We start from the raw sequence: 15757 nt of genomic DNA, 5'->3' as shown, positions 1-15757 counted from the left end.
CACTGATATGGTTGCTTGACATCAAAGAAACGGAAAGGAAGAAACGAAAATTTATGCCATGGAAGTTTGCCATTTTGCAAGGGCGAAATTCAGCCTAATGGTTTAGGGTTATTATACTCTTTGTGTAAACATGAAAGCAGTTAAAGATCTACGAATTTCCTATGGTGTCGTTGCCTTGTGTTGGTCCATACTTCATAATGTGTTCCTCTTATACCATGTTGAGATGTTTGTGTCTGTCTATAAGATAGATAAAACGTCATTTTGGATTGGAGAGGTAGGGATGTATTAGTTGTATACTGCAGCTCATTTTTGAAGTAGCTGAATTTATGTTATTATTAAGATAATGTGTTGAATCAAAAGTTGACCTGTGAGGCGTATTCCTAATCACCAGTACAGTACTTTCAATGCCATGAAATCAAGATGTAATAGTGTTTATCTAGACTGTGTTTCTTGTATGGAATTCAATCAATGATCCCCTTTTTGGTTGGTTAAGTGACCGCAAGTCGCTGGAAAAGAACGTGTGAGTACTTTAAGTGTAACTCATGATCACATCAAAGAAAGGAAATACTAGTCTGATGTTTTCATTGCTGTTTTAGTCATGTTGGCTCCAACGAAGTTGCAAGTAAAAGAATCAGGTGTGCCAGCATAGTTTTAAATGTTATTATCGTTTGAAAGTTTCATTAGTGATGCCACACATGGCTAGATATGTTTTTTGACATAAATCTATTCCTCTTTTTTTGTATAAATACACCTAGTGTTTTGGGGTCTAAAGTTCTACTTGTGTGAACATTTTTCAAAATTTCTAGGGCCTTGCAAAAGTTTGGTCCATTATTTGTGATTGGATTCCTGTCATTTTGGTTCACTTGGCTACAACCATCATTGCAATTTGTCATATGTCTTTGTATATACGATGGATTCTTAACAATTATTGACCTCAATCATTCGGCACTGCTAGCCGATTTAGCTTTAACAGAAGTGGAAAGGACCGCCCTTAATGGCCACAGTTCTTTATTTTCTGCGATTGGATCGGCATCTGTGTTTATGTCGTATTATTTTTGGGATCACAATCATATTATGACATTTCAAGTCTTTTGTCTGTTGCTCGCTGCATTTTCATTTGTTGGTTTTGGGATTAGTACTTCAGCAATGAAACATTATCATGAGAAAATGTGTCGTTCATCTACAATTGCACCAGCTAGTGGCAGGTAATTGAGGTTGATTTCTTTTTTGTTTCATTGTCAATTAGTTGTTTTGTTCAATACACATGAACACTGAAATGCCTTTCTATTTATAATAAAGCTACACATTTCCTAGTTTTCATGTTTCGTACTTTCAGTTAGGTCTTCTGACGTGACAATTCTTTTTTTTAAGAAATGAAGTTCAAAACAATTATAGTTCTTCAACTTTGGCACTAAAGAAATATCTTCGACAATTATCAAAACACAAAAACTTTTTGTGGTTCACTGCGATGAATTTGATCCAGGTAAGTGCCCAGGAAGATTATTGTTTGATTAGATTGAAACTCATTTTTTTGCTGTCATTGCAATACATTTGTAACTTGAAGTTTCTTGGGTGTGAAGAACATTTCACCGTGCGTGCAAATTATAACGTTTTCATGATTGATTCAAGTGTAGTTGTGCATCTGGCTCTCAATTGCTTTTTAGGTCTTCCATTGTCATTTCAACAGCAATTTCTTTCCATTATTCTTGAGCAAGTTACTTGGTGACAAACTCTCGCCAAAAGCAGGTGCATTTCTGCTTGGTGTATCATTTGTTGTGCCCCACATCAACAATTTATATTTCCTAACTTTGTGTCGGAGATTTGGTACTTACATGGTGATTAAAGGGCTGTTCTATGTCAAATTGATTTTGAGTTTGATTATGTTGGCTCTTGGTCCTGATTGGTCAACCACTCTGTGTATTTTTATTGCAAGGTTTTTATCAACAATAAGTTTATTTCTTGGTTTCATTATCATTATTCAATGAATAATATACTAACATTATCTAGCAAGTCAGAAGTTGTTTTTATTTATATTTCTTTTAGCAATCGGGTTTTCACTGAAGGCACTTGTAAATTACTCAATTTGGTTATAAGTGATCTAGTTGACGAAGATTATGTTTTATATCGCCGCAAGCAGAGTATCTCGGCTCTTGTTTTTGGCACCACAGCATTGCTTTCAAAACCAGGGCAAACACTTGCACCATTGATAGGGACTTGGCTGCTTGCCAAACAGACAGGACATACGATTTTTCATTCAAGGACAATTGACATTGAGAATGTTTATGAAAGTAACATAGGTGATATCAAAGTTGGTGTCTTTCAGGTGTTGGTGTATACTCCCATCGTATGTGCCATGTTGCAAATACTCCTGTGGAATTTTTTCAAATTGCATGGTAAGCGATTAAAAGATGTGATGTCGATACGAATGGGTGCTGAAATTGGTGGAATAGTTTAAATCTTTACTGGTTTTATTGCAAAGTAACAATAGTGTACAAAGTGTAAGTTTTAAAAATAAATCATAGTTTTAAACAAATTTTAGAGTGTCTTGATTGTCATGTTCTTCTTGAACAATGTTCGCCAACTTTATCAATGTACTACATAACAAAAAACATTGTTAATGACATTTATAAATAGCCCTTTGAAATTCCACTAAAACTTTCATTATCGCTTACTTCAAGAGTGCCTTCTAAGGTGGTGTATTGGTATGTTGTGTTCAAATTTCTTGTGTAAGATTCATACATACGATGACTGTTTTCCACAAATTGCTCAACCAATTTCAACTGTTGTCGTAGCATGTCTGTCAGTGCCACTATGGCCGGGTTGTAGGTAGTTACAGCTAAAGAAAGAAAGAAACGTTGCAAGTTTGAACCTGAAGTATTCAGTAAATTCTGGCCTTGTAAAAGATTGACCTGGTGATGTATTTAGATAATGGCCTGCAAACAGATAAATATTCCTTTGAAACATCTAATGATTATGTTCTTCTAACCTTCAACCTGATCTGCATCAACAACATGTCGAGCTATAGGACTAGGACGACCATGTTGTTGTCCTAGTGTTGCCATTCCAACATGTAACCTTGGTTGGATCGTGTCTCCCATGTTAACTTGAATTCCAACATCACGATATTGCTCATTCAATCGAGCCTGTTGATAGAAACCGTGTATATGGTATTGACATTTCTATTTACAATGGCAAACTATTTCCATTAGTTATAAAAACATTGTAGACAGTATAAGACCTTTCTTTCGTTTTTTCTTCTTTCTTTAGTTGACTTTGAGTGGGATTTAGTCTTTGTATGAGATATGTTTGATGTTGTCATAGATTCATCGAAATTACTAGAATAAGTGTCATTTGAACTATCAAAACCAACATTGGACATTTTTCTTTGGTTAGCCCTGCTGCCCTTCGATATGGTGCTAACTGTCTTTCCACTACTAAAATTCTCTGTTAAGTTATTATCTAGTTTATGGCTAGTTCTGGAAGAAGTAGACCCTTTTGAAATAGTTTGAAAATCTCTTTGTTGTTTATGATTTCTTTTCCCTGTTTTACTTTTAGATGAATGCTTCGAGATTTCTTCAATGGATTCTCTTCGAGTGGATGACCTACTTGAATTGACTGCTGAAATATTTTCATCATAACCTATATTTATATCTTCCTCAATGCTCCTTTCGGTGATATCATCAAGAGTGCTTGGTTCATCTTCATTACTTACACTGACATCTTTTTTGCTACTCCGTGATCTAATGTCTGACACAGTAACAGATTTTTGGTCAGAAAAATTTAGTTTAATGTTACTTGCAAGCTTCAGTTTGATATCAGAGTGATCCTGCTCTGATATATGATGTACAGACTGTATTGGCTGCATTGAACTTTGTTCAAAAATATCACTTTTGCCATTCTCGTCAAATGATGCTGGCAGGGTGAAAATCTTTGGGCGAAAATCATCCTCATTTTCCTCATCTGTTCTTTCCTCACCACCTATGGGAAATATGCATGCATTCAGCTTAAAAACCTATGAAGACAATTCATGGTTGAAGTTTACCTTCCATTTCAGACACAGATGATATGGAGACATCAGGAGTTCTGTCAATAACTTTGTCGAATGTATTCCCAGTCCAGAGTTTATTTAACCCTGATTTCTTCTTTATAGCACCCAAATACTTCTCTAACTCTTCGTCAGAAACAGAAAGGTCTTCTTCATCTAACAAACTGGACTTCTGATAGCTCGCATGGCGCTCATTTTCCAGCGTTGTTTCAGAGAAAGATCCTGTCTTTTGAAACGCCTCTTTCAATTTGAGCTTGGAAGTCATAATGCAAGACAATCTTTACAGCACCTCTTTCATAAAAAGAACTGTACTCAGACTGTACTTAAAAGTTGAAACCCTTAACGTTGGTTGACGATGATTATGGAGTGTGAGATCATTGAGTAACGATGGGTATTTAGTACATTTGGCGAGGAAATAATACAGTGTACAGAAGATCATAAAAAGCGTACTTAAAACGTGTTTATTGCACGTTTATTGGACGTAAAAGGCAAAATTTGAACTAGTTTATTTTTCCAAATGCGTTGTTTACAAAAAATCGTGCAGTTTTTCAACTTTGAGGTCACAATATTTGCACCCCCCTGACGTCTTGAGAAATGGCCAATCAAATTGCATGATGCATCACACGTGAAACGAAAAACAAAACATAAGCAAAAAAAACTAAAAGTACTTCGTCAAAAGGGAGGGAGAGAAGTCTGTGTAATTTTGTGGAAGAAAACGTTTGTTAAAAGTGTGGAGTACTCTTTTCTGTATTCTGTGGGGCTTGCATGAAACCCGATTTGTAGTTTCGAAGGAATTGGAGAAGATTTGAGTGAACAAAGAGCAAGAAAATGGAAAAGACGATTCCCACTGCAACGACATTGCAACCAAAGTCTCCAGAGAAAAATGGCCCGTCCCGTCATGAAGACATTGCAGGCAACCACAAACAGAAGCAGAAGAGGGTGAAGACTTCACACGATAATCACAAAGACGTAAATGGAGTTAAAACGGACAACCAGCTTTTTTTCAAGACGGCAAAAGACAAGCAACATGATCGAAAATCGCGAACTGGAAGGAAGGGTGCTGCAAAGAAAGGTTGGTTTAGAAAATAGTTTATGCGAGTGAACATATCTTTGAAACATTATATCGCATCGTTAAAGGATATTCTGCTTTGTTTATATTTGATTTGCATCTTCTTGATTTCATAATGACTTTGATAAATTCCATGTGTTGTGTACAGGTATTTTAACATGTTGGTATTTCGAAGAACAAAGCCAGTTCAACCGTATGCACCTTGATAGATTATTATGAAATAAAATATAGCTTCAGTATATAGGACCCGAGGGTATTTTCGGCTTTATGAGATTCATTCCTTCGCTCAGTGAATTGCTTCACGCGAAAGTCATATCGATAAATTGGCTTTTTGGTGATTATATGAAAGTGGTTGTTCTTGTGTATATGTTTGTCGAAGCGAGAAATGTCGAAAGTACGTGATGTTTCCCAGCTTTATTAATGATAGGTAAATGTTGTCATCTGTATGTTTGTTTTGTCCATGTGTTTTTGGTCGGCTTCAGTATCGATTACATGTTTGAATAGGAAATGTGCTGGCATGGAAACAAAGCAAAAGTACAGTGAGTTGTACTTTTTTCGCCCTTTATACTTCGCCGTGGGCTATTCTTGTGTCTCCGTGTCATTGTCATTTCAATATTTGCCTAATGAATGAACAATACTATTTTATGGCCAACTTATCATCAAAAGTGCTCAGTTGTGTGAATGAGCTGGAAATTTGTTAATAACAGAAAGTCACTGCCACTGTCTATGTAGTGATTCCTTTTATTTTTCAAGAAAGGGATAATGGGTAAATACATTATATTGACAAAAAGATTTATTTGTGAACAAACAAGTTATAAAAGAGACAATCACATTGAATGTGTCAGTAAAATGCTCATTTGCTTTTTATGATGTCAGTTTTCATTCTTATAAAATGTCAGATTATCCATCTCCGTACCCATGAACCGATGTTTCGAGCAGTGCTGTGTGTACCCAGATGACTTTTATTGATTGTTGGTCAATCATTACAATTTTTTTTCAACTTTTTCTAGGTGGAGCCGGTGGCAAGGGAACTTGGGGCAAAGCTGGTGAAGTGTATGATGATACTGAACTGATGAATGATGAACAGGATCCAAACTATGATTCCGAGGAGGCAGAGGTAGTTTGCTGGCTGTATATTGTCATGAGTTTTAACTGTTAAAAGCACTGGTACTATAGAAATACAACGCAAATTTCATCTGGTTTTTTGGCTAATTTTGCATGTACTTTGAATATAAATACTACACGATTTGAAAGTTCCCCACTGTATGAATTATTTTAAGTGCTAAATGAATGAATCCCAGATAATTAAAGAAAAGTGCTAACTAAACCAATGGTAAGAATATTGCATGATTTTTTAATGCTAATTTTAAAATTCAATATTTTTGAATTCAAAAGACGATAAGTCCAATTTTACGGCTTGAGCGACCCCATTCTTCACATCCCATTTAGCAAGTTATTACAAGTCTTAAATAATTCTGTTTGATTCTCTAGAATTCATTCATTTAGAATGTATAAAAACATAAATCTTGGGGAAACTGTCTTTTTATGCCGTATTTGTGTCAGTGAAGCTCAACAGCTTTAGTCATATTAACTTACACAAGTCAACACCTGTGTGTGAGCTCTTCATTTATTTTGGGCTTAGCATATATTTAGCATATATTTACACATGTATTTAGGAGCCTTATTTGGAAGAGTTGAAACCAGTGTTGAAAGAAGATGAATTTGTTCAAATTGTTCAACCTCTGATACAAGTACGCATATTTTACGTTGATTTTTATAAGAAGTTGTATGTAGTTTTCATCGAACAAGTAGCTTAACTTTTACATTTGTTTCTTCTGACTAGGAATATTTTGAGCATGGTGAAACTCAAGAAGTTATTGTAAGTTTGAAATCATATTTCTTCTTTGGTAGAATATGCTAATCTTATATATGATTTGGTTCACAGTGAATAATGAGAAATTTTATTTGCATTAGTATTCATTTTGTTTATTTTTTTATCCTAAATAGCTGTCCCTGAACGAGTTGAACATTTTACCATCAATGAAGCACAAGGTTCTAAACAAACAGACTTTGTAGCTATTGCTGAAATCGACAAGCAAAATTAACAACTTTTTTCGACATCTCATATAACCAAATTTCTATCAATTTAGATTCCAGCCTTGGCTATTTCTCTTGCCATGGAAAAGAAGGTAATTTTTTCTTTCATTGCACTGGTCACCAAAAAGAAAAGTCATTTTAGTGAACTATTGTTCCTGTCTTCAGGATGCTCAAAGGGAAATGACATCAATATTAATATCAGATCTATATGGTGTCGTTGTTACTGAAGATGAAATTTCTCAAGGTTTCTGCATAAATTTTCATTCAAAACCATGTTGCTAAATGACTCAGTATAATAATTGTTGTACTTTGTGATTTTGTTAAGGATTCATGGATGCTCTGGATGATTTAGAAGATATAACACTTGACACTCCAGATGCACCAGAGGTATAATATTTAGAGGATATGAAACTTTAAAGTGGACCTGAACTTTTTTTTGAACGAATTTGATGAATTGCAAACTTAGAATGATAATTTTTGTATTAGCTAAAACTCTTGACGCTACAGTTCTTCTAAAACATTACGTAGATAGCATAAAGTTGTTGCAATGTTAGGTCACTCAGCCAGCCTCACGACAAAGTACGTTGACGTCATGGCTAGATTATAAAATGCCTGTCCACTTAGCAACTATCCACTCGTATGATATTCCTCCTTCTTTATATTGGCCATTTACTAAATTATACTAATTAAATAGTAAATGAGGACTAAATGATAATTTAGTTTAACTTTATTGATACGCTTGGGCTCAAACTTTGTTGCCTGTAATTGCAAAATGCATTCACTCTTGGCTCTTGTGCTATTATGATTCATTCGAATTCACTTTTTCACGTAATTGCGAGTTAATTTTGTTAAAAAGTTCATTCAATTTAAGGCTGCGTTTACACTGTACCGGATTCGCTCATCACGACATCTTCATTTGCTTTAAAGGGGTAACTGTACGGAGTAAAAGCTTATTAAGCTGATAGTTTTAGTCTATTTGATTATGTTTCTGACGTTGAACAATTTCACTGCTTTTTAATATAAAGAATATTCAACCTGCTACGATAGCAATCCGGTATAGTGTAAACGGTGCCTAATTGTAAAGTCGCGAACATGATCGTTGACATTGCAACCGACAAAGGATAATGAACATTCCTTAGGAATATGATACCCCAACATTTATTGTAATGGCCTTAACGTCTTATGTTAGGCTATCATCTTCTTAATGAAAATTTGCTTTCCTCCTGGAAAATCTCGGACATTACGCGAAAAGGTTTTATAAAATCTTTTATGTGTGCATTTAGGGATCCAGTGTGGAACAATGATATACGTCCAATAATGTTCTGTATATCATCTCCCATGTTATTGGCTGTTAAACTGCAGATCAAAAATTAATTTCAATTGTTGTAGTTCACAACATTATTTTTATTTTTATATAATTTTTACACAGCTGGATGACGTTAAGGCTTGATGCATACAAAAATTAAAATAAATGGTTTGAACCCGGGAGTATCATTACATGTTTGTGCATGTAGATCGTCCAGGTTAGTGCTGTCCTCTGAAGGGCCTTTGGTATTTGTATTGACTGGCGTTTCGACATCCTTAGCGGTATTCATCTTCAGAGTCATCTAAATTTCCACTTAACCCTGAAGATGACTACCTTTAAGGATGTCGAAACATCAGTTAACACCAACTCCCAACAGCTCTTCAGGAGTGCACAAACCAGGACGATCTACATCGACAACACGTGATACATAAAAATAAAAAATTGCCGATTCTTGCGACGTTTTGGACAATTGCGAGTTAGGATTGAACACTGCATAATTGCGGCGATTATAGTGAGGAATAACAATACTCCAATGTTTCAACTTACTCATTTAAGGTTCTGGGTAAATTCATTGCTCGGGCGGTTGCAGATGACTGCCTACCGCCAGCATTTGTAAAGAATTACACAGAAGATACGAGTGCGGAATCGCAGCAAAGGAAGGCGTTAAGTCGTGCCGATGTCCTTCTTAAAATGAAACATGGTATGGTAAGACTGGACAACGTCTGGGGTGTCGGTGGCGGACGTCGACCTGTGAAACAATTAATCAAGAAAATGATATTGTTACTGAAGGAGTACCTTTCGTCCGGGGATATTGAAGAGGTTCGTTTTTATTTGTGTGTAGTTGGTTGTTCGTAGACTTTATATCATTTTAAAACATTCATGTCATTTTCAAATATTCCTTAACATAATATTCAATTTGCAAGTAATTAAAGTCCCGGACTCGTTGATTCATTTCAACTTTAAATGCGACAACGAAAGCAGATAATCGCATGGATGGTTTCGTTCGTGATGCATTTAACCATATCCATGTTGACGTATTGCAGTTATTCATTGTTTTTTCCCTACAGGCGAGTCGCTGTCTGGAAGAGTTAGATGTTCCACATTTTCATCACGAGTTAATTTATGAGGTGAGAGAGCATCTATGATCATCGTAACTAAATAACAATTAATTGAAGATATGATCTTCGCACTTTGCTGGACAATTTAAGCAATTGTCTCATGAACCTGAAAAATTCAGGTGACTCAACGGGATAGTCACCTGAATTTTTCAGGTTCATGAGGCAATTGCTTAAATTGTCCAGCAAAGTGCGAAGATCATATCTTCAATTAATTTCAAACACCGCACTGCATAAAACTCTTTCATAAATAACAATTCCCACTCTTTGGAGATTCTTCTTAATGTCATATCAACAGCTGATAGAAGAAACGAATGAACACTTTTGAAATCTCAGCAGATCCATCATTTGCTTTAATTCTGTGCATATCAACGAATATAACACAAAAGATAGGACAAAATGTCCAGTTACGTATTATAGTGGTAAACGGCCGTCCACATTTTCATTTATGCCTCGTTTTTTTAGGCTGTGGTGTTATTGTTCGACAAAGAAGATGCCAAAGTCGGTAAGAAGATGGTGAAATTGTTCAAGGCGTTTACATTGAGCAATATTGTGACACCTGATCAGTTCATTTCGGTGGGTTGACATTTTACCTATCTAAACACAACATATTTATTTATGGTGGGTTAACATTTTACCTATCTAAACACGACATGTTTATTTATGGTTGGTTAACGTTTTACCTATCTAAACACAACATGTTTATTTATGGTAGGTTAACATTTTACCTATCTAAACACAACGTGTTTATTTATGGTGGGTTAACATTTTACCTATCTAAACACGACATGTTTGTTTATGGTTGGTTAACGTTTTACCTATCTAAACACAACATGTTTATTTATGGTAGGTTAACATTTTACCTATCTAAACACGACATGTTTATTTATGGTTGGTTAACGTTTTACCTATCTAAACACAACATGTTTATTTATGGTAGGTTAACATTTTACCTATCTAAACACAACGTGTTTATTTATGGTGGGTTAACATTTTACCTATCTAAACACAACATGTTTATTTATGGTAGGTTAACATTTTACCTATCTAAACACGACATGTTCATTTATGGGTGGGTTAACATTTTACCTATCTAAACACAACGTGTTTATTTATGGTGGGTTAACGTTTTACCTATCTAAACACAACATGTTTATTTATGGTAGGTTAACATTTTACCTATCTAAACACAACGTGTTTATTTATGGTGGGTTAACATTTTACCTATCTAAACACAACATGTTTATTTATGGTAGGTTAACATTTTACCTATCTAAACACGACATGTTCATTTATGGGTGGGTTAACATTTTACCTATCTAAACACAACGTGTTTATTTATGGTGGGTTAACGTTTTACCTATCTAAACACAACATGTTTATTTATGGTAGGTTAACATTTTACCTATCTAAACACAACATGTTTATTTATGGTAGGTTAACATTTTACCTATCTAAACACAACATGTTTATTTATGGTGGGTTAACATTTTACCTATCTAAACACAACGTGTTTATTTATGGTGGGTTAACATTTTACCTATCTAAACACAACATGTTTATTTATGGTGGGTTAACATTTTACCTATCTAAACACAACATGTTTATTTATGGTGGGTTAACATTTTACCTATCTAAACACAACATGTTTATTTATGGTAGGTTAACATTTTACTTATCTAAACACGACATGTTTATTTATGGTTGGTTAACGTTTTACCTATCTAAACACAACATGTTTATTTATGGTAGGTTAACATTTTACCTATCTAAACACAACGTGTTTATTTATGGTGGGTTAACATTTTACCTATCTAAACACAACATGTTTATTTATGGTAGGTTAACATTTTACCTATCTAAACACGACATGTTTATTTATGGGTGGGTTAACATTTTACCTATCTAAACACAACGTGTTTATTTATGGTGGGTTAACGTTTTACCTATCTAAACACAACATGTTTATTTATGGTAGGTTAACATTTTACCTATCTAAACACAACATGTTTATTTATGGTAGGTTAACATTTTACCTATCTAAACACAACATGTTTATTTATGGTGGGTTAACATTTTACCTATCTAAACACAACGTGTTTATTTATGGTGGGTTAACATTTTACCTATCTAAACACAACATGTTTATTTATGGTGGGTTAACATTTTACCTATCTAAACACAACATGTTTATTTATGGTGGGTTAACATTTTACCTATCTAAACACAACATGTTTATTTATGGTAGGTTAACATTTTACCTATCTAAACACAACATGTTTATTTATGGTGGGTTAACATTTTACCTATCTAAACACAACATGTTTATTTATGGTGGGTTAACATTTTACCTATCTAAACACAACATGTTTATTTATGGGTTAACATTTTACCTATCTAAACACAACATGTTTATTTATGGTAGGTTAACATTTTACCTATCTAAACACAACATGTTTATTTATGGTGGGTTAACATTTTACCTATCTAAACACAACATGTTTATTTATGGTGGGTTAACATTTTACCTATCTAAACACAACATGTTTATTTATGGTGGGTTAACATTTTACCTATCTAAACACAACACAAAAATAAAGAAAGTTTCCCTCGAGTTAAATTGTCGTAAATTCTAAATGAACGAATCCCAGATAATTAAACATAGCGCTTTGTCAACCTGTGGTACTTTGCTAAATTCCACGTGAAGAATGAGCTGACACATGCTAAAAATATAGAGGTATCGTCTCTCGAATTCAAAAATACCCATTTTCAAAATTAGCATCAACAAGTGGTACAACCAGTTTTACTCACTATTCAGCAACATTTTTCGTTGGTGACCGTCATTGTGTAAAGAATGCACGGATTGTAGAATCAAAACAGGGCAATTGCAATTAGCCTTTTGTACAGAATGGCTGGGATTCACTCATTTCGCACTTGTAATAATTTATATAAGGGTAGGGGGGAGGGCATTGCTTTTGTGCCGTGTGCATTCAGTAAGTTTTGAATTTATTGTGGATTTTTGCGCTCTGTAGGGTTTCGAGCGTGTTTTTCGCTCCATGGAGGATCTCAGTTTGGACACGCCGCACGCATATCAAATTTTGGAGTCTTTTTGTAACGAGTGTGTTGACGAAAATATCATCAGCGATGAATTGAGAAGCAAAATGCCCACCAGGTTTGTTCATTCATGATTGCGTCTCAATTGTCATTTCTTATAAGTTTTCTCCGAGGTTATTATCATAAGGTTTATTTTATTAGTTTCTGTATGATCAAAGCTCAGCAATATCCATTCAATATATATACCAATAACCTTTCCAACATATATCCATTCAATATATATATTGATAACTTTTCCAACATATATCCATTCAATATATATACTGATAACCTTTCCAACATATATCCATTCAATATATATACTGATAACCTTTCCAACATATATCCATTCAATATATATACTGATAACTTTTCCAACATATATCCATACAATATATATACTGATAACCTTTACAACATATATCCATTTAATATATATACCAATAACTTTTCCAACATATATCCATTCAATATATATACCAATAACCTTTCCAACATACATCATTTCAATATATAAACTGATAACTTTTCCAACATATATCCATTCAATATATATACCAATAACTTTTCCAACATATATCATTTCAATATATATACTGATAACCTTTCCAACATATATTCATTCAATATATATACCAATAACCTTTCCAACATATATCCATTCAATATATATACTGATAACTTTTCCAACATATATCATTTCAATATATATACTGATAACTTTTCCAGCATATATCATTTCAATATATATACTGATAACCTTTCCAACATATATTCATTCAATATATATACCAATAACCTTTCCAACATATATCCATTCAATATATATACTGATAACCTTTCCAACATATATCCATTCAATATATATACTGATAACCTTTCCAACATATATCCATACAATATATATACTGATAACCTTTCCAACATGTATCCATTCAATATATATACTGATAACCTTTCCAACATATATCATTTCAATATATATACTGATAACTTTTCCAGCATATATCATTTCAATATATATACTGATAACCTTTCCAACATATATTCATTCAATATATATACCAATAACCTTTCCAACATATATCCATTCAATATATATACTGATAACCTTTCCAACATATATTCATTCAATATATATACTGATAACCTTTCCAACATTGGTATATACATGGCTCTATCAATAACTACATAGGTATATACCAGTAAGCTATACGCACAACATTGGGGACACCGTTAAAATGTTAGCCTCGCGGTCATGTAATATGTTTGTGCATTGAGGATGCTTGATTAGATTCTTGATTGTGTAAAAATCAGCAATGTGGACGAAACTATCTTCTTAATTGTTGAAAAATGCTAAACCGAGGTGGTGGCTAGCGATTACATTGGACAATCGAAATTTGAACGTTTTTATCGATGTGGCTAGTGTTTGGGAAATACAAACAGCAAATAATTAGTTTTTTTGCGCAACTGCAATTTGCTCTGTGATCGGGGTTTTTTCACGGGGCTTGCCTTAAGTTAGATATCAATTTTTGCAATGTTTGACATACCATTAACTGAACTGAGTTATTATGTTCTTGCTTTAGGGGAAGAAAGCGATTTGTCAGTGAAGGAGATGGTGGTGTCCTCAAGCATTGACCCCCCCTTTTTCACTCATGGCTATGACACCCATAGTTCCGGCATCATGAATTAGTCCTTTACAATTGAAAGTGTGTATCTTTTTTGGAAATGATCAGAATGGTCAGTTGTTGTTGTAAATAGAAATGGGCACGCAGCTTTGAGCTGCCTTCGATAATTTTACTGTGCTTCCGGTTGTTTTAATCTCATTGTATTGTTGTAAGTTGACGTCGTTTATTGTCGTTGGAAGTGACGTCATTTGTTGTCGTTTTAACTTGACGTCATTGTTGCAAGTGACGTCATTAATTGTCGCAGGTTGACGTCATTTATGTCATCCACTCGTTCAAGCATGAGTTCGATAATTTTAGGCAGCTTGTATTTGACATATTGTTCAAAATTTCATTTCAACATTTCTTGAAAACCTAGTTGGAAAAAACCCACTGGAATTTTGTCAAAACATAAAACCAGTTATCATGAAGAACCATTCGCAATACGTTGAAAACAAATTGCCTAAAATTGCATGCTTCTGCTCTTTCCCCTTCGTCATAAAGATATGTAAATTGTTGCGAGATACACGATGTCAACCATAATACGGGGACCGCGCGGTTGTGGAGGGGCCTGGAATGAACCGCGAACCCATAATTTTTCATATGTAATTATGTATTTTTAATTTTCCTTGTGCGATGTATCGTCTATTTTATAAACTTGATATATTTGATGCTTTGATATTATACAATGCATGTTTTCGAACTTGTTTTGTACAATATTTGATTGGTCTCAGTCATTGCCAATAAAGATTCCTTTGAACGATCTGTTTTTGTAGTCGGTTTACTTTTGTTGCTTGCAAATTACGTCATCATAATTATTCATTAAGGGAAGGTTGTGTATATATGCATGTTTCATCGGATAAGGTTCATAAAATATTGTTTCTTTTCGATTATAACATTCATTTATGAATACTCCACCCTCCCCTCCATTATTGAGCTGTCTACATCACTTGAACTATTGAAACTTTTGATATGAAAGTTGGCGAATTTAGGATCAGACAGTTTCCTATTTATTAACAAATCTTATCCTTGTATTTATTTATGGTAATATTAAACAAAGTACATTATTTACGTTGTGAGATCAACGTCCATAGCTATCAAAACCTTTAGACTAAACACAGACAGGTTTGTAGCGTATGACAACCGAAATAAACACGATTTTATATGTTTATAATTATGGTAATGGCCATAACATAAGGCTCAAAAATTTACATATCAAAAAACGTTTAATTGTTCAAGTAGTTAGCCCACATTGCTATTCAACTTTCGACCTAATACTATCATACCGGAGCCCTCCTGGATACAGTCAATATTCATTGGCAGAAGCATCTAACTAAAAGCTATCCTGGGGGGGGGTTTGCTTTTGTT

At 34.1% G+C, this 15757-nt stretch overlaps 3 protein-coding genes across 3 annotated transcripts; 2 read left to right on the top strand and 1 right to left on the bottom strand.

Annotated features, from left to right (window-relative positions):
- The first annotated feature begins 14 nt into the window (after window positions 1–14).
- Window positions 15–2533, top strand: LOC124443674 (transmembrane protein 180-like). Its single transcript, XM_046994158.1, has 7 exons — window positions 15–274; window positions 441–520; window positions 597–635; window positions 807–1205; window positions 1372–1483; window positions 1665–1933; window positions 2044–2533. Exons 1-7 carry the CDS (start codon window positions 131–133, stop codon window positions 2453–2455), a joined length of 1455 nt encoding a protein of 484 aa, XP_046850114.1. The 5' UTR covers window positions 15–130; the 3' UTR covers window positions 2456–2533.
- LOC124443675 (uncharacterized protein C19orf44-like) lies at window positions 2451–4584 on the bottom strand. Its single transcript, XM_046994159.1, has 5 exons — window positions 4043–4584; window positions 3239–3978; window positions 2987–3143; window positions 2673–2836; window positions 2451–2594 (listed from the first exon to the last, which is right to left on the bottom strand). The coding sequence occupies exons 1-5, from the start codon at window positions 4308–4310 to the stop codon at window positions 2553–2555; spliced, it is 1371 nt and encodes a 456-aa protein (XP_046850115.1). The 5' UTR covers window positions 4311–4584; the 3' UTR covers window positions 2451–2552.
- Window positions 4585–4698: 114 nt separating this feature from the next.
- Window positions 4699–15152, top strand: LOC124443676 (programmed cell death protein 4-like). Its single transcript, XM_046994160.1, has 13 exons — window positions 4699–5117; window positions 6125–6231; window positions 6791–6865; window positions 6958–6993; window positions 7122–7166; window positions 7265–7303; window positions 7377–7455; window positions 7537–7598; window positions 9073–9336; window positions 9585–9644; window positions 10098–10208; window positions 12665–12804; window positions 14312–15152. The coding sequence occupies exons 1-13, from the start codon at window positions 4874–4876 to the stop codon at window positions 14361–14363; spliced, it is 1314 nt and encodes a 437-aa protein (XP_046850116.1). The 5' UTR covers window positions 4699–4873; the 3' UTR covers window positions 14364–15152.
- Window positions 15153–15757: the final 605 nt, after the last annotated feature.

This window comes from Xenia sp. Carnegie-2017, unplaced genomic scaffold (assembly GCF_021976095.1).
Source record: "Xenia sp. Carnegie-2017 unplaced genomic scaffold, XeniaSp_v1 HiC_scaffold_21, whole genome shotgun sequence".
NCBI lineage: Eukaryota > Metazoa > Cnidaria > Anthozoa > Malacalcyonacea > Xeniidae > Xenia > Xenia sp. Carnegie-2017.
This window is presented reverse-complemented; position numbering and strand designations above follow the sequence as displayed.

Coding starts and splice junctions, on each gene's coding strand:
- LOC124443674 (XM_046994158.1), top strand. CDS start 131: ATGAAAGCAGTTAAAGATCTACGAATTTCCTATGGTGTCGTTGCCTTG. Junction 275..440: donor CGTCATTTTGGATTGGAGAG/GTAGGGATGTAT, acceptor GTGTTTATCTAG/ACTGTGTTTCTTGTATGGAA. Junction 1,484..1,664: donor CTGCGATGAATTTGATCCAG/GTAAGTGCCCAG, acceptor ATTGCTTTTTAG/GTCTTCCATTGTCATTTCAA.
- LOC124443675 (XM_046994159.1), bottom strand. CDS start 4,310: ATGACTTCCAAGCTCAAATTGAAAGAGGCGTTTCAAAAGACAGGATCT. Junction 3,144..3,238: donor GAAGAAAAAACGAAAGAAAG/GTCTTATACTGT, acceptor TTCTATCAACAG/GCTCGATTGAATGAGCAATA. Junction 2,595..2,672: donor CCTTAGAAGGCACTCTTGAA/GTAAGCGATAAT, acceptor TTTGTTATGTAG/TACATTGATAAAGTTGGCGA.
- LOC124443676 (XM_046994160.1), top strand. CDS start 4,874: ATGGAAAAGACGATTCCCACTGCAACGACATTGCAACCAAAGTCTCCA. Junction 6,866..6,957: donor TTGTTCAACCTCTGATACAA/GTACGCATATTT, acceptor TCTTCTGACTAG/GAATATTTTGAGCATGGTGA. Junction 9,645..10,097: donor ATCACGAGTTAATTTATGAG/GTGAGAGAGCAT, acceptor TCGTTTTTTTAG/GCTGTGGTGTTATTGTTCGA.